This window comes from Pseudophryne corroboree, chromosome 7, assembly GCF_028390025.1.
Source record: "Pseudophryne corroboree isolate aPseCor3 chromosome 7, aPseCor3.hap2, whole genome shotgun sequence".
NCBI lineage: Eukaryota > Metazoa > Chordata > Amphibia > Anura > Myobatrachidae > Pseudophryne > Pseudophryne corroboree.
Genome location: NC_086450.1, coordinates 427,333,637 through 427,352,120, shown reverse-complemented (window position 1 = coordinate 427,352,120; position 18,484 = coordinate 427,333,637). Strand labels below are relative to the sequence as shown.

The following is an 18,484-nucleotide window of genomic DNA, read 5'->3' as shown; positions in this document are numbered from 1 at the left end:
TCTGCTCCCCAGGATGTACGCTGCATTACAGGGGATCTGCTCCCCAGGATGTACGCTGCATTACAGGGGATCTGCTCCCCAGGATGTGTGCTTTATTACAGGAGATCTGCTCTCCAGGATGTGTGCTGCATTACAGGGGATCTGCTGCCCAGGATGAGTGCTGCATTAGATGGGATCTGTGCCCCAGGATGCGTGCTGCATTACAGGGGATCTGCTCCCCAGGATGTACGCTGCATTACAGGGAATCTGTGCCCTAGGATGTATGCTGCATTACAGGGGATCTGTGCCCTAGGATGTACGCTGCATTACAGGGGATCTGTGCCCTAGGATGTACGCTGCATTGCAGGGTATCTGTGCCCCAGGATGTACACTGCATTACAGGGGATCTGTGCCCTAGGATGTACGCTGCATTGCAGGGTATCTGTGCCCCAGGATATGTGCCCCAGGACGTACCCTGCATTTTGAGAGATGCCCCAGGATGTGTACTGCATTACGCGGGATCTGCACCCCAGGATGTGTACTGCATTACAGGGGATCAATGCACCAGGATGTACGCTGCATTAGAAGGGAATCTGGGCCCTAGGATGTACACTGCATTACGGGGATCTGTACCCCAGGCTGTACGCTGCATTACAGGGGATCTATGCGTCAGGCTGTACGCTGCATTACGGGGGATCTGTGCCCCAGGATGTACGCTGCATTTCAGGGGATGAGTGACAAATTGAAGCGGCCATTTTCCTGCTGATTTGCACATGTAATGTATAGTAGACATGTACCCGGGAACAAGGAATGGGCACGGAGCCTGCAAACAGGACCCCATCTCTCTTAAACCGCACCTGCATGAAACCCACTTCTTTGTTATGACAGGGGGTTACTTATGCCTTGAGTCCTGTTGGAGAAAGAGCGCTATATAAATAAAATAATAATAATAATAATTATTATTATTATTACTTTATGAATGTCTAGCCCAAAATAAACTGGGGATTGAACTAACTTATCCTAAAGACCAACAAGGTGTATCAGAGAAGGATATGAGTCCACGAGTTCTGCGACTCCAGGAAGGGTGGATAACCGGGTTCCGTCTACATCCTCCGCATACATGCTATCAAACAGGAACGGGCCATTCAGATATTCCACATAGGCAGCCTTAAAGCAAATGAGTAATATAATGATGAGAGAGGTTATGGATGGAACAGTAAAGCTATGAGGTGCGTGATGAGTGCTAAGTGGGTTTTAGGCAAATTATCCAGATAAAAACGTTATTTATATAGAGAATACAATCAGCTAAAGAGCAATTGTCAGTGAGATATTACACGGTCACCCCTGAAGTCTCTTTAATGTTATAATAACATAAGGGAACTTATACAAATAGATGGATTTTTGGTTTCTTATTTTTACAAATACCAAATATTTTCCTTTTACAGTTTTCTCTTTTACTTTTTCCTCCCACCGTTTCATTCTCTGCATTGGGAATAATGCTGATAAGCAGAATCGGGGTGTAGTTATGTACCAACTGTACCGACGCCGGTATCCTGACCGACTGCCTGCCCGACAGTTGGCACGCCGACTAACAGGTACTATTCCCCCCATGTGGGTGTCCGCGCCAATAGAACCTGTGGCGAGCGCAGTGAGCCACCGAACCCGCTGCGTGGCGAGCACAGCAAGCCCACAAGGGGCTTCATTGCGCCCGCCACCACCACCGCCGCCGCCAATCTAAAGCTCGGGATCCCGGCGTCGGTATGGTGACTGGCGGGATCCCTAACGCCGGTCACCCGAACCAAACCCGCAGAATCTCCTTCCGAAAGTCATCCTTGCAAATGCACGTTTGTTTTTTGGACAAGGTAGGTCACAGAGCTGAAACGGTTTCAAATCCATTTAAGGCTTTGATGTCCGCAGTGGGCCTCCCCACCATAGCTGATATGGTATGTGTTACTACGCTACAAACAGGCTTATCAGGCCGGATTCAGTTGCGGTTGCAATGCCGATGCAGCAACGATTCTTTTCAGTGGCAGAACTATGAGCAAACACAGGTGTAGCAGCCGCCCACAAGTGACAGGCGGCCACCAACGTCATTGCAACATTCTCAGTAGCCGCGTACTCCGTTTCAACCGCGATGAAGATGCGAGGAACAGTGACTGCCTAAGTGCCTCCATGGCCATGCAGAGTGGCCGCGGGAGCTGTGATGCTGGTGTCATGTTTTATGTGTATGAGATCGCAGTCGCATGACGAGACACGCCCCACAAAGGGTCATGACACGCCTGTGATTTTGCAGACACTCCGTAACCACCCCCCAGTCTCTTCCTGTCAATCACATTGCGATTCCTCACTGTGGGTGGCATTGTAAAGGTACCGTGGCACTGTGGCCGCAATTCATGCGCAGTCTACCGATAATGGCTCAGTTGCGAAACTATGGAAGGTGCAGTGGCATCTGTATCAGGGCCCATTTTTCCATAAGGTCACACACAGTTTCCTAAATGTAAAATGCATGGAGCAGTCTTTGCATTATGAAGAATTAGTAGTCTACTAGGGAAGTTTAATAAGGTTGTGTTAGGCGCAAACCGTGGAGGTGTCATTTCTTTCTCTACTGTTATATGGTGAATAATGCAAAGATGTATGAAAGTGATAAAAGTAGACTTTATGGATATAGCAACGTGATTTACATTATGGTTAAATACTTTATGGTTAAATTTTAAAAAAAAAACCCATTGAAAACATCCTAATGAAAATGGCAAGTTCAGGTTGGCGTTGTTCACAAAGGAAGGGCGATCACTGGGATGCCAGGGTGTGTTAGGGGATGGGTTATATATCTGACGTTTCTGGCCATATGTGCACTACATATAAGCCATGCCCACAAAATTGCCTGGTTACATAATACACTGTATCGGATGTACCCATTGCTGTTACTCTGTTGTACTACGCACGGATGACAAGGGGCCCTAGAAACAGAGTTCGCTTTGTCCATTATACGTACTTTGTGTTTGTCCAGCTCTCGCTGAAGCTGCTCTTCTTTTTCTTGCTTTATTCGCTCCAGGGTCTCGTTTTGACTCAGTTCTTCAATGGAATACTGATATTTCACATTGGCGATTTCCCTCTGAAATACAAAATGCAGGAGGTCTGAGGCTTTCCTACACATAGACTGGTTAATAGAACTGTGGCGGTTCAAGGGGCGGACTAGCAGGGCTACTGCACGGGGGAGGGGGGGTTTGCTGCCATTGGGTGCAGCCACAGTAACCCAGCCAGTGATGCCACAATTAGATTAATGCCACCCTACCAGCACCACCGCCGTTTGATTACTACAGTGTGCGAGCAAACAGCGCTGGACAGTAGAAGCCAGTGGCTCTCCGTGGATGCACAACCTCTGATGTGCCTTCTGCACATACTCCTGCAGCCATGCCGCTGACAGTAAGAGGAGGAAGAAGAGGAGTATGCAGGCTATCCCAGAAGAAGGTAAGTTGGAGGGGTGAGGTGACACGGGACACTGAAATTACATGGGACCAGGATGCTGGAATACAGGAGGCTGGAGAGACACATGGAGCAGGGAGCTACAGTGATGAAAGGGGGCTGGAGCGATGGCAGGGGGTAAGGAGGCTGGAAAGACAAGAGGCTGTAGTGATGACAGAAGGAAGAAGACTGAAGTGACGGGACAGGAGGTTTGAATGACGGGGCAAAAGACTTGAGTGACGGGGGGCAGGAGGCCGGAAAGACAGGAAGCTGGAGTGGCAGGGGACTGGAAACAGAGGACAAGAGGCTGGAGTGGGTACAGGGAGCAGGGAGTGACACATAGGGCACAAGTCTGATTGAACCTCTGTTGTATAAGAATGACATTGGTTATATTCCTACATCCCCCATCTCAGCTAGCGTCTTTCCCCTTCCCCTCTGCCAGGGAGGATCAATTTCGTCAATGGACCATATAGGTAAGGTGTATTTTTATTTAGTACACACAAAAAAAAATGCTTTCTTTTTTTTTTTTTAAGGGGGAGCGCCAAAGGGGACTTTTCGCCCTGGGCTCTACTTGGTCTCGAACCGGCACTGTAACCGAACCATTGACCACATACAGCCAGTTAGTATCTCCTAATCCAGTAAGCCGCATGTCAGCCATTCTTACAAACCTGCATAGCTGATTTAACTAATTGTTCCTAATTATGCACTTTATTTCCAAATGCGTCTCTGAAATACATAAAACGTCTCCCTAATGTGAGGGATGTGTAGGCTACTAGGCAAAAATGCTGACTTGTGAATCGCTCATCCTGCAGACAGTTTACATGAGGATGACGTTAATTACACAATGGCGGTCATTTCTGGAAAGTAGCGCACAGGTAACTAACTGAGACAGGGACTGAAAGCCACAACAACCTATAGGACTCTAACTGTGTTTTTTATAGTACATATTGTACAACCAAGCAACATCTGATCTGAAGGTCTATAAAGAGAGTAGGAAAGTGTGCTTACTATGGTCTCATCTAAGAGTCTGAAATCCAGATACACCAGGTTTCCCAAGTGAGCTGCCACAAATAATTTATATTGTTCATCTGCAGATAGCGGGTTTCCTGCCAGATTCAGTGTCCGCAACTGCTTGAACCTCCGTAGGTAGGTGAGCTGGGGACAAGACAGGGCATTAAAACTGATAATAAGATAAAGTTATATGAACTAAAAAAATACAACTGACACATTTACCGGCAATATAAACGAAAAACTGCAGCATTGTACACATTCAGATGCATTTACTAAAAACAGTATTTCTATTTTCTGTGTTCCTCAGCCTTGTATTTATATCACCAGGAAGTTGCTGTAGGATTACTCTCTGCGTTGGATTCAGTAGTATCTAGAGGGCAGCTTTGTCAGATCACAGGGCAATGTAAATATATGGGGGTCATTCCGAGTTGTTCGCTCGTTATTTTTTTCTCGCAACGGAGCGATTAGTCGCTAATGCGCATGCGCAATGTCCGCAGTGCGACTGCGCCAAGTAAATTTGCTATGCAGTTAGGTATTTTACTCACGGCATTACGAGGTTTTTTCTTCGTTCTGGTGATCGGAGTGTGATTGACAGGAAGTGGGTGTTTCTGGGCGGAAACTGGCCGTTTTATGGGTGTGTGCGAAAAAACGCTACCGTTTCTGGGAAAAACGCGAGAGTGGCTGGAGAAACGGAGGAGTGTCTGGGCGAACGCTGGGTATGTTTGTGACGTCAAACCAGGAACGACACTGACTGAACTGATCGCACTGGCAGAGTAAGTCTCGAGCTACTCAGAAACTGCAGAGAGAAGTCTTTTCGCAATATTGCGAATCTTTCGTTCGCAATTTTGATAAGCTAAGATTCACTCCCAGTAGGCGGCGGCTTAGCATGTGCAATGCTGCTAAAAGCAGCTTGCGAGCGAACAACTCGGAATGACCCCCTATACCTCTTATAAATGAAAATGGGCCTAATTCAGACCTGATCGTAAATGTGCTTAATTTAGCACATCTACGATCAGGCATACTGACATGCGGGAGGGGGGGGTGGAGGGGGGGACGCCCAGCACAGGGCTAGTCCACGCCGCGTGTCAGGCCCTACCCTGTCGCACAAGTACAAAAGCATCGCACAGCAGCGATGCTTTTGTACTTTAGGAGTAGTTCCCTGCCAGCGCTGTGGGGGTCGCAGCAGCTGTGTGTGATGTCATGCAGCCGCCGTGGCCCGCCCCCCACACGGTCCAGCACACCAGCGTTGCCCGGACCGCGCCCCCTAATCGGCGGCCAAACACCGCCGGTCCACCTTCTCCCGCCCAGCGTCTGCCTCTACCTGCCAATCAGGCAGAGGAGATCGCAGGGCTGAGACGGCCGTTGGCTATCTGCCATGCGCCAGAGCACTGCGGCGCCTGCGCATGCGCAGTTCAGACCTGATCAGTTGCTGTGCGAAAATGCACAGCAACGATCAGGTCTGAATTAGGCCCAATATCTGTTTGTCTGATTGCGATAAACTCTGAAACCACTGAGCCGATTGCAATGCAGTTTTCACCATTGTGTAGGTAATTTTCCCAGGCAGGTTTTAGGCTATGTATCATCACAATCAGCTGTCAGGGGGCTGTGGGCGGGGCTCCGCTGGGAGGGCTCTCCTGTACTGCTCTTGGCAAGTCAGCAGTGACAGGCGTACTCGCCTTAGTAAAGACCAATCAGAACAGTGCGGCACATGTGTACTGTGTACCAGTATAGATTTATTCATAGGTAAGCATCATAACACCCTCCACCCCATCCGGGTACTGCAGCTAGTAATGATATAAACATATGGCTTAGCAGTACAGAAGGAAGACAGAAACAAGCAACATATTTAGGAAAATCAGTTGGAAAATCAGTTACATTTGTTAGCGTTCAATCAATAGTTAGTTTGGAGAAGGGAAGCTGTGGAAGAAGATGAAGCATATGGGAGTACAGAGATCACTGTATGAGGAGCGGTTGCCCCATCCTTACATTTTCCAAGGACGTCAGGTTGTTGTTCCCTATGGATAAAACCTGCAGATTTTCCAGACTGTCCAAGTTATTGATGGCAGCTATGCGATTGTTGTGCAGACTGAGATCCTCCAGCTTAGTGAGAGAACTCAGACCCTCTATCACCTCAATATTGTTATATGACAAATCTGAAAAATACAAATCAGGACATAAGATGCTTTGTCCTTCAGAGGCCATGGGCGGGATGTAATGAAGTCCTTCTACGGCAGCCGTGCGGAATGCCGGCTGAACTCAGACTTTTTTTTAAAGGGGAAATCGTGTACAAGGCATGGTCTGGCCTTGTACATTATTATTATTATTATTATTATTACTACTACCAGTTATTTATATAGGGTACACATATTCCGCAGCGCTTTACAGAGAATATTTGCTCAGTCACATCAGTCCCTGCCCCAGTGAAGCTTACACTCTATATTCCCTATCACATGTACACACAGACACATTCATGCTAGGGTTAATTTTTGTTGGAAGCAAATTAACCTACCAGTATATTTCTCTAACGTCCTAAGTGGATGCTGGGGACTCCGTAAGGACCATGGGGATTAGCGGCTCCGCAGGAGACTGGGCACAACTAAAGAAAGCTTTAGGACTACCTGGTGTGCACTGGCTCCTCCCACTAAGACCCCCCTCCAGACCTCAGTTAGATTCTTGTGCCCGGCCGAGCTGGATGCACACTAGGGGCTCTCCTGAGCACCTAGAAAGAAAGTATATTTAGGTTTTTTATTTTCAGTGAGATCTGCTGGCAACAGACTCACTGCAGCGAGGGGAGAAAATGCGAACCTACCTAACAGGTGGTAGTTTGGGCTTCTTAGGCTACTGGACACCATTAGCTCCAGACGGATCGACCGCAGGACCCGACCTTGGTGTTCGTTCCGGGAGCCGCGCCGCCGTCCCCCTTACAGAGCCAGAAGCACGAAGAAGGTCCGGAAAATCGGCGGCAGAAGACTTCGGTCTTCACCAAGGTAGCGCACAGCACTGCAGCTGTGCGCCATTGCTCCTCATGTACACCTCACACTTCGGTCACTGATGGGTGCAGGGCGCTGGGGGGGGGGCGCCCTGAGGGCAATAAATAACACCTTGGCTGGCAAAATATACATCATATATAGTCCCAGAGGCTATATAGATGTAAAATTACCCCTGCCAGTATCACAGAAAAAGCGGGAGAAAGTCCGCCGAAAAGGGGGCGGCGCTTCTCCCTCAGCACACTGGCGCCATTTTCTCTTCACAGTGCAGCTGGAAGACAGCTCCCCAGACTCTCCCCTGTAGTTTTCAGGCTCAAAGGGTTAAAAAGAGAGGGGGGGGGCACTAAATTTAGGCGCAATATATGTATACAAGCAGCTATTTGGGGAAAAATCACTCAGTTATAGTGTTAATCCCTGCATTATATAGCGCTCTGGTGTGTGCTGGCATACTCTCTCTCGGTCTCCCCAAAGGACTTTGTGGGGTCCTGTCCTCAGTCAGAGCATTCCCTGTGTGTGTGCGGTGTGTCGGTACGGCTGTGTCGACATGTTGGATGAGGAAGGTTACGTGGAGGCGGAGCAGAGGCCGATAAATGGGATGTCGCCCCCTGTGGGGCCGACAGCAGAGTGGATGGATAGGTGGAAGGTATTAACCGACAGTGTCAACTCCTTACATAAAAGGTTGGATGACGTAACAGCTGTGGGACAGCCGGCTTCTCAGCCCGCGTCTGCCCAGGCGTCTCAAAGGCCATCACCGTTACCTCAGATGGAAGACACAGATGTCGACACGGAGTCTGACTCCAGTGTCGACGAGGTTGAGACATATACACAATCCACTAGGAACATCCGTTACATGATCTCGGCAATGAAAAAATGTGTTACGCATTTTCTGACATGAACCCAAGTACCACATAAAAGGGGTTTTATTTTTGGGGAGAAAAAACAGCCAGTGTTTTGTTCCCCCATCAGATGAATGAATGAAGTGTGTAAAGAAGCGTGGTTTCCCCGATAAGAAACTGGTAATTTCTAAAAAGTTACTGATGGCGTACCCTTTCCCGCCAGAGGATAGGTCACGTTGGGAGATATCCCTTAGGGTGGATAAGGCGCTCACACGTTTTTCAAAAGGTGGCACTGCCGTCTTAGGATACGGCCACCTTGAAGGAACCTGCTGATAAAAAGCAGGAGGCGATCTACATTTACACACTCAGGTTATATACTGAAACCTGCAATTGCTGCAGCATAAATAGTGCTGCTGCAGCGTGGTCTGACACCCTGTCAGATAATATTAATACGCTAAGACAGGGATAATATTTTGCTAACATTGAGCATATTTAAGACGTTGTCTTATATATAAAGGATGCACAGAGGGATATTTGCCGGCTGGCATCCAGAATTAATGCAATGTCCATTCTGCCAGGAGGGTAGTAGAAACCCGGCAGTGGACAGGTGATACTGCATTTAAAAGGCACATGGAGATTCTGCCTTATAAGGGTGAGGAATTGTTTGGGGATGGTCTCTGGGACCTCGTAACCACAGCAACAGCTGGGAAGAAAAATTTTGACCTCAGGTTTCCTCACAAAAGCCTAAAGAAAGCACCGTATTTTCAGGTACAGTCCTTTCGGCTTCAGAAAAGCAAGCGGGTCAAAGGCGCTTTCTTTCTGCACAGAGACAAGGGAAGAAGGAAAAAGCTGCACCAGTCAGCCAGTTCCAGGATCAAATATCTTCCCTCGCTTCCTCTGAGTCCACCGCATGAGGCTGGGGCTCCACAGGTGGAGACAGGTGCGGTGGGGGCGCGTCTCGGGAACTGCAAGGATCAGTGGGCTTGCCCACAGGTGGATCCCTAGGTTCTGCAAGTAGTATCACAGGGATACAGGCTGGAGTTCGAGACGACTCTCCCTCGCCTCACATCAGCCTTGCCTGCTGCCCTCGGAGAAAGGTAGTACTGGCGGCAATTCACAAGCTGGACTTCCAGCAGGTGAAATAAAGGTACCCCTCCTTCAACAAGGCCTGGGTTACTATTCCAAGATGTTGTGGTACCGAAACCAGACGGTTCGGTGAGACCCATTCTAAAATTGAAATCCTTGAACACTTATATACGAAGGTTCAAGTTCAAAATGGAATCGCTCAGGGCGATTATTGCAAGCCTGGAAAATTTCAGGGTGTCACTGGACATCAAGGATACTTACCTGCATGTCCCTATTTACCCTCGTCACCAGGTGTACCTCAAAATTGTGGTACAGGATTGTCATTACCAATTCCAGACGTTGCTGTGGGTCTGTCCCCGGCACCGAGGGTATTTACCAAGGTAATGGCCGAAGTACTTATCCCGTACTTGGACGATCTCCTTATAAAGGCGAGGTCCAGGGAGCAGTTGTTCGTCGGAGTAGCACTATCTCGAGAAGTGCTACAACAGCACGGCTGGATTCTGAATATTCCAAAGTCGCAGCTGGTTCCTACGACGCGTCTACTGTTCCTGGGTATGGTTCTGGACACAGAACAGGATAAAAAGGGTTTCTCCCGGAGGAGAAGTCCAAGGAGTTGGCGTCTCTAGACGGAGACCTCCTAATACAAATACAGGTATCTGTGCATCTATGCACGCGAGCCTTGGGAAAGATGGTAGCTTCTTACGAAGAATTTCCATTCGCCAAGTCCCATGCAAGGATCTTCCAGTGGGATCTGTTGGACAAGTGGTCCGGGTCGCATCCTCAGATGCATCGGCGGATAACCCTGTCTCCAAGGGCCAGGGTGTCGCTGTGGTGGTGACTGCAGAGTGCTCATCTTCTAGGGGGCCGCAGATTCGGCATACAGGACTGGGTCCTGGTGACCACGGATGCCAGCCTTCAAGGCTGGGGGGCAGTCACACAGGGAAGAAACTTCCAAGGCCTATGGAAAAGTCAGGAGACTTCCCTACACATAAATGTTCTGGAACTATGGGCCATTTACAATGCCCTAAGTCAGGCTAGACCCCTGCTTCAACACCGGCCGGTGCTGATCCAGTCAGACAACATCACGGCGGTCGCTCATGTAAACCGACAGGGCGGCACAAGAAGCAGGATGGTGATGGCAGAAGCCACAAGGATTCTCCGATGGGCGGAAAATCATGTGTTAGCACTGTCAGCAGTGTTCATTCCCGGAGTGGACAACTGAGAAGCAGACTTTCTCAGCAGACACGACCTCCACCCGAGAGAGTGGGGACTTCATCCAGAAGTCTTCCAAATGATTGTACACCGTGGGGAAAGGCCACAGGTGGACAGGATGGCGTCCCGCCTCAACAAAAAGCTACAAAGATATTGCGCCAGGTCAAGGGACCCTCAGGCGATAGCTGTGGATGCTCTGGTAACACCGTGGGTGTACCAGTCGGTGTATGTGTTCCCTTCTCTGCCTCTCATACCCAGGGTAATGAGAATAATAAGAAGGAGAGGAGTAAGAAGTTCCGGGTGGCCAAGAAGAGCTTGGTACCCAGAACTCCTAGAAATGATCTCAGAGGACCCATGGCCTCTGCCGCTCAGACAGGACCTGCTGCAGCAGGGGGTCTGTCTGTTCCAAGACGTACCGCGGCTGCGTTTGACGGCATGGCGGTTGAACGCCGGATCCTGAAGGAAAAGGGCATTCAGGAGGAAGTTATCCCTACGCTATTTATAGCTAGGAAAGAAGTGAACGCAAACCATTATCACCGCATATGGCGGAAATAGGTTGCGTGCTGTGAGGCCAGTAAGGCCCCAAAGGAGGAATTTCAGCTAGGTCGCTTTCTGCACTTCCTACAAGTCAGAGGTGACTATGGGCCTAAAATTGGGTTCCATTAAGGCCCAGATTTCGGCTCTATCGATTTTCTTCCAAAATAGAACTGGCTTCACTGCCTGAAGTTCAGACTTTTGTTAAGGGAGTGCTGCATAGTCAGCCCCCGTTTGTGCCTCCAGTGGCACCGTGGGATCTCAACGTAGTGTTGGATTTCCTGAAGTCGCATTGAGTTGAGCCACTTAAATCCGTGGAGCTACAATACCTCACGTGGAAAGTGGTCATGCTGTGGGCCTTGGCGTCGGCCAGGCGTGTATCAGAATTGGCGGCTTTGTCAAAAGCCCTTATCTGTATTTTATATGGATAAGGCGGAATTGAGGACTCGTTCCCAATTCCTTCCTAAGGTGGTAGCAGTTTTTCATGTGAACCAACCTATTGTGGTGCCTGCGGCTACTTGGGACTTGGAGGATTCCAAGTTTCTGGACGTAGTCAGGGCCCTGAAAAGTATATGTTTCCAGGACCGCTGGAGTCAGGAAAACTGACTCGCTGTTTATCCTGTATGCACCCAACAAGCTGGGTGCTCCTGCTTCTATGCAGACTATGGCTCGCTGGATCTGTAGCACGATTCACCTTGCACATTCTGCGGCTGGACTGCCGCACCCTAAATCTGTGAAAGCCCATTCCACGAGGAAAGTGGGCTCTTCTTGGGCGGCTGCCCGAGGGGTCTCGGCTTTACAAATTTGCCGAGCTGTTACTTGGTCGGGTTAAAACACTCTTGCAAGAGTCTACAAGTTTGATACCCTGGCTGAGGAGGACCTTGAGTTTGCTCATTCGGTGCTGCAGAGTCACCCGCACTCTCCCGCCCGTTTGGGAGCTTTGGTATAATCCCCAGGGTCCTTACGGAGTCCCCAGCATCCACTTAGGACGTTAGAGAAAATAAGATTTTACTCACCGGTAAATCTATTTCTCGTAGTCCGTAGTGGATGCTGGGCGCCCATCCCAAGTGCGGATTGTCTGCAATACTTGTATATAGTTATTGCCTAACTAAAGGGTTATTGTTGAGCCATCTGTTGAGAGGCTCAGTTGTTATCATACTTTTAACTGGGTATAGTATCACGAGTTATACGGTGTGATTGGTGTGGCTGGTATGAGTCTTACCCGGGATTCAAAATCCTTCCTTATTGTGTCAGCTCTTCCGGGCACAGTATCCTAACTGAGGTCTGGAGGGGGGTCTTAGTGGGAGGAGCCAGTGCACACCAGGTAGTCCTAAAGCTTTCTTTAGTTGTGCCCAGTCTCCTGCGGAGCCGCTAATCCCCATGGTCCTTACGGAGTCCCCAGCATCCACTACGGACTACGAGAAATAGATTTACCGGTGAGTAAAATCTTATTTTTTTTGATTGTGGGAGGAAACCGGAGTACCCGGAGGAAACCCACGCAAGCACAGGGAGAATATACAAACTCCGCACAGTTAGGGCCATGGTGGGAATCGAACCCATGACCTATGTGCTGTGAGGCAGAAATGCTAACCATTACACCATCCGTACTGCATTGTACAAGATTGCCCCTTTAAAACAATGGCATCCCGCACAGCCGCCGAACTCGGACTTCTTTACATCCCGGCCCATGTGTTACTCGGCACTGACACCTGCTGCACTGGGGGATGAGATCTTCTAAAGAGGACCAGTAGCGAAGTTGCCCATAGCAACCGATCAGCTTCTGCCTATCATTTAACAAGGACATCCGATAAAATTATACCTAGAAGCTTATTGGTTGGTATGTGTCCTCTTTAGAAGGTTTTAGAGTCTTCCTCCAGGTCCAAGCCATGTGACCAGCACTTCCGGTGGTGACCTGTGCCGAGTGGTGGTACAGAAGTTTTATCCCATTAACTGTAACCCTAACCCCACCCCTACCCCTAACCCCCCCCCCCCCCCCCCTCCCCACACACACACACACACACACTTATGGGCCCTACACACTTGGCGATAATACTGAAAGATATGAACGATCTCGTTCATTAATGAACAAGATACCGTTCATATCTTTCAGTGTGGAGGCGCCTGCGATGAACGATGCGCGGCCCCGCGCTCGTTCATCGCTGGTGCCCCGTCGGCTGTGCATGCAGGCCAATATGGACGATCTCGTCCATATTTGCCTGCACTGCTATGGAGCCAGGTGACGTGAAGAAACTTCACTCCCCCCCGTCACTGCCCCCCCCCCGCCGCCGGGCCCCCCTGTCGGCCGTATCTGCCGTCGGGCAGCTCGGCGGCAGATCGACAAATTCGTAGGGCCCATTACTCACTGCGAGGTTTAAAATGAGACCTTGCTAAACTCTACAATTCTCAATTGGGAAGCGATTACAATATCACTAGTCAGGATCCCATAGGTCACAATGTCGACGCTGGAATGCCGACTAGTGGTGAAATGTGGAATACCGGCGCCACAGGCTATTTTCTCTCTGTAGCACTTGCCCTGCTGCCGGCATACTGGTGGGCGGGATTCCGCTTTCGGTATACTGACAACTGGTATTTCATACTGAACCCGCTCAATTAGGTGAGGTGCAAGGGTCATTTTAAAAAAAATGTTAACTGCTAATTTTTCTTGAAAAAACGGCAGCTTTACAGGCATATAACTTCAAACCCAGTGTACTTATCAGCATAAGATTTGGGGGGTTTCTTTACACCCATGGCAGCATTTATTATACCAAATTTAGGCCCAGATTTATCGAGCCTTGGAGAGTGATAAATTGCACGGTGATAAAGTACCAACCAACCAGCTCCTGACTGCCATGTTACAGGCTGGGTTTGAAAAATGAGTTAGGAGCTGATTGGCTGGTACTTTATCACCGTGCTATTTATCACTCTACAAGGCTTGATAAATCTGGGCCTTAATTACAAACTGAAACGGTCAGTTTGAAACCTGTGTTGATTTGGTGTGGAATAACCCTGTAACTTTTCAAACACAGCCTGTAACATGACAGTTAGAAGCTGATTCGCTGGTACTTTATTTCTCTCAAAGCTCTGAAACATCTCACCCTTAGGGGTCTATTCATGAAGCAGTGAAAAGAGTGGAGAAGTGAGACTGTGGAGAAGTTGCCCATGGTAACCAATCAGCTGCTCCGTACATTGTATAATATGCAAATTATAAATGTTACCTCAATGCTGATTGGTTGCCATGGGCAACTTCTCCACTAGCTCACTTCTCCACTCTTTTCACTGCTTCATGAATAGACCCGTTAATATTAATGTTTTCACTATTTATCTGTTCATATTGAGATAATGGACATTGGGGGTCATTCCGAGTTGTTCGCTCACAAGCTGCTTTTAGCAGCTTTGCACACGCTAAGCCGCCGCCTACTGGGAGTGAATCTTAGCTTCTTAAAATTGCGAACGAAAGATTCGCAATATTGCGATAAGACATCTCTGTGCAGTTTCTGAGTAACTCGAGACTTACTCGGCATCTGCGATCAGTTCAGTGCTTGTCGTTCCTGGTTTGACGTCACAAACACACCCAGCGTTCGCCCACACACTCCTCCGTTTCTCCAGCCACTCCCGCGTTTTTCCCAGAAACGGTAGCGTTTTTTCACACACTCCCATAAAACGGCCTGTTTCCGCCCAGAGACACCCACTTCCTGTCAATCACATTACGATCAACAGAACAAAGAAAAAACCGTGAGTAAAATTCCTAACTGCATAGCAAATTTACTTGGCGCAGTCGCAGTGCGAACATTGCGCATGCGCACTAAGCGGAAAATCGCTGCGATGCGAAGAAATTTACCGAGCGAACAACTCGGAATGAGGGCCATTGTATAATAGTTTGATAATAATCTCAGTAGTTACTCACCGAGCCAAACTAAGTGCACCAAGGTTTCCAGACCCTGGATCTTCTCAATTATGTTGTTATCCAGCTGCAGTTTGGTAAGATTGGGAAATTGCCAAAGATTATCAATCTTGAGTATATCTACAGCAAAAACATATAAAACATGTTACACATCTGAAAATAAGATGTCATTTTATCCTAGGCATATAAATATTGTATGAATAAAGTAATAAAAAGCATACTTTTGCATAATCTCCGGCATTGATTATTGCAATAGTCTCCTAACTGGTCTTCCCAAAACTAGACTCTCACCACTACAATCCATTCTGAATGCAGCGGCAAGGCTTATCTTCCTCGCCAGATGTTCATCATCTGCAGATCCACTATGTCAGTCCCTCCATTGGTTACCTGTATTCTACCATATTCAATATAAAATACTGTTACTTACACACAAGGCCATTAACCAAACTACACCAACGTACATCACTTCGCTTATCTCAAAATATCTTCCAACCCGACCTCTTCGCTCTTCACAAGATCTGCGTCTCTCATACACACTCATTACTTGCTCCCACTCACGACTGCAGGACTTTCTTCGGGCTGCACCCACACTGTGGAATGCCCTACCACGCACAATAAAACTCTCCTCTAGTCTCCAAACCTTCAAGCGTTCCCTGAAAACTCATCTCTTCAGGCAAGCCTATCACATTCCAGAACCACCCACATAACTTTCATAAACCTTCCTATCAAATTGCATCCACTCTGTAGAGTCCACACATATCCTCACATGTCTTCTCATTCTTCACTTTCCTTTCATCTCAAACCCGGTTCATCATTACTGTGTGACCATATCATACAGCCCACCAAGAACCTTTGCAATCTGGTGGACAACTATGCAGTAGATAGCACCTGTCCTTGTGTATCCATGCCTATTTCCCCATAGATTGTAAGCTTGCGAGCAGGGCCTTCCTACCTCTATGACTGTTTGTTATTACCCAGTTTTGTTATATCATAGTTATTTCCAATTATAAAGTGCAACGGAATTTGCTGCGCTATATAAGAAAATAAGAATTTACTTACCGATAATTCTATTTCTCATAGTCCGTAGTGGATGCTGGGGACTCCGAAAGGACCATGGGGAATAGCGGCTCCGCAGGAGACTGGGCACAAAGTAAAAGCTTTAGGACTAGCTGGTGTGCACTGGCTCCTCCCCCTATGACCCTCCTCCAAGCCTCAGTTAGGATACTGTGCCCGGACGAGCGTACACAATAAGGAAGGATTTTGAATCCCGGGTAAGACTCATTACCAGCCACACCAATCACACCGTACAACTTGTGATCTGAACCCAGTTAACAGCATGATAACAGAAGGAGCCTCTGAAAAGATGGCTCACAACAACAATAACCCGATTTTTGTAACAATAACTATGTACAAGTAATGCAGACAATCCGCACTTGGGATGGGCGCCCAGCATCCACTACGGACTATGAGAAATAGAATTATCGGTAAGTAAATTCTTATTTTCTCTAACGTCCTAGTGGATGCTGGGGACTCCGAAAGGACCATGGGGATTATACCAAAGCTCCCAAACGGGCGGGAGAGTGCGGATGACTCTGCAGCACCGAATGAGAGAACTCCAGGTCCTCCTCAGCCAGGGTATCAAATTTGTAGAATTTAGCAAACGTGTTTGCCCCTGACCAAGTAGCTGCTCGGCAAAGTTGTAAAGCCGAGACCCCTCGGGCAGCCGCCCAAGATGAGCCCACTTTCCGTGTGGAATGGGCTTTTACAGATTTTGGCTGTGGCAGGCCTGCCACAGAATGTGCAAGCTGAATTGTACTGCAAATCCAACGAGCAATCGTCTGCTTAGAAGCAGGAGCACCCAGCTTGTTGGGTGCATACAGGATAAACAGCGAGTCAGATTTTCTGACTCCAGCCGTCCTGGAAACATATATTTTCAGGGCCCTGACTACGTCCAGCAACTTGGAATCCTCCAAGTCCCTAGTAGCCGCAGGCACCACAATAGGTTGGTTTAAGTGAAATGCTGAAAACACCTTAGGGAGAAATTGAGGACGAGTCCTCAATTCCGCCCTGTCCGAATGGAAAATCAGATAAGGGCTTTTACAGGATAAAGCCGCCAATTCTGACACGCGCCTGGCCCAGGCCAGGGCCAACAGCATGACCACTTTCCATGTGAGATATTTTAACTCCACGGATTTAAGTGGTTCAAACCAATGTGACTTTTGGAATCCAAAAAAAAACTACATTGAGATCCCAAGTGCCACTGGAGGCACAAAAGGAGGCTGTATATGCAGTACCCCTTTTACAAACGTCTGAACTTCAGGGACTGAAGCTAGTTCTTTTTGGAAGAAAATTGACAGGGCCGAAATTTGAACCTTAATGGACCCCAATTTCAGGCCCATAGACACTCCTGTTTGCAGGAAATGTAGGAATCGACCCAGTCGAATTTCCACCGTCGGGCCTTACTGGCCTCGCACCACGCAACATATTTTCGCCAATTGCGGTGATAATGTTTTTGCGGTTACATCCTTCCTGGCTTTGATCAGGATAGGGATGACTTCATCCGGAATGCCCTTTTTCCTTCAGGATCCGGCGTTCAACCGCCATGCCGTCAAACGCAGCCGCGGTAAGTCTTGGAACAGACAGGGTCCTTGCTGGAGCAGGTCCCTTCTTAGAGGTAGAGGCCACGGATCCTCCGTGAGCATCTCTTGAAGTTCCGGTTACCAAGTCCTTCTTGGCCAATCCGGAGCCACGAATATAGTGCTTACTCCTCACCATCTTATCAATCTCAGTACCTTGGGTATGAGAGGCAGAGGAGGAAACACATACCCTGACTGGTACACCCACGGTGTTACCAGAGCGTCTACAGCTATTGCCTGAGGGTCCCTGGACCTGGCGCAATACCTGTCGAGTTTTTCCCAACGGTTTATAATCCTGTGGAAGACTTCTGGGTGAAGTCCCCACTCTCCCCGGGTGGAGGTCGTGCTGAGGAAGTCTGCTTCCCAGTTGTCCACTCCCGGAATGAATACTGCCGACAGTGCTATCCCATGATTTTCCGCCCAGCGAAGAATCCTTGCAGCTTCTGTCATTGCCCTTCTGCTTCTTGTGCCACCCTGTCTGTTTACGTGGGTGACTGCCGTGATGTTGTCCGACTGGATCAACACCGGCTGTCCTTGAAGCAAAGGTCTTGCTAAGCTTAGAGCATTGTAAATGTCCCTTAGCTTCAGGATATTTATGTGAAGTGATGTCTCCAGGCTTGACCATAAGTCCTGGATATTCCTTCCCTGTGTGACTGCTCCCCAGCCTCGCAGGCTGGCATCCGTGGTTACCAGGACCCAGTCCTGAATGCCGAATCTGCGGCCCTCTAGAAGATGAGCACTCTGCAACCACCACAGGAGGGACACCCTTGTCCTTGGTGACAGGGTTATCCGCTGATGCATCTGAAGATGCGACCCGGACCATTAGTCCAGCAGGTCCCA

General features: G+C 48.5%; 1 protein-coding gene across 1 annotated transcript in view; it reads right to left on the bottom strand.

Moving 5' to 3' along the window:
* The window catches only part of DRC3 (dynein regulatory complex subunit 3), a 71,415-nt gene that overhangs the window by 27,736 nt on the left and 25,195 nt on the right, over positions 1–18,484 (bottom strand). Inside the window, exons 3-7 of the mRNA XM_063934852.1 lie at positions 15,012–15,128; positions 6,439–6,605; positions 4,450–4,596; positions 2,972–3,091; positions 1,035–1,146 (exon numbers count right to left, since the gene is read on the bottom strand). Coding sequence (XP_063790922.1) covers positions 1,035–1,146; positions 2,972–3,091; positions 4,450–4,596; positions 6,439–6,605; positions 15,012–15,128 — 663 coding nt within the window. The remainder of the gene's footprint in view (positions 1–1,034; positions 1,147–2,971; positions 3,092–4,449; positions 4,597–6,438; positions 6,606–15,011; positions 15,129–18,484) is intronic.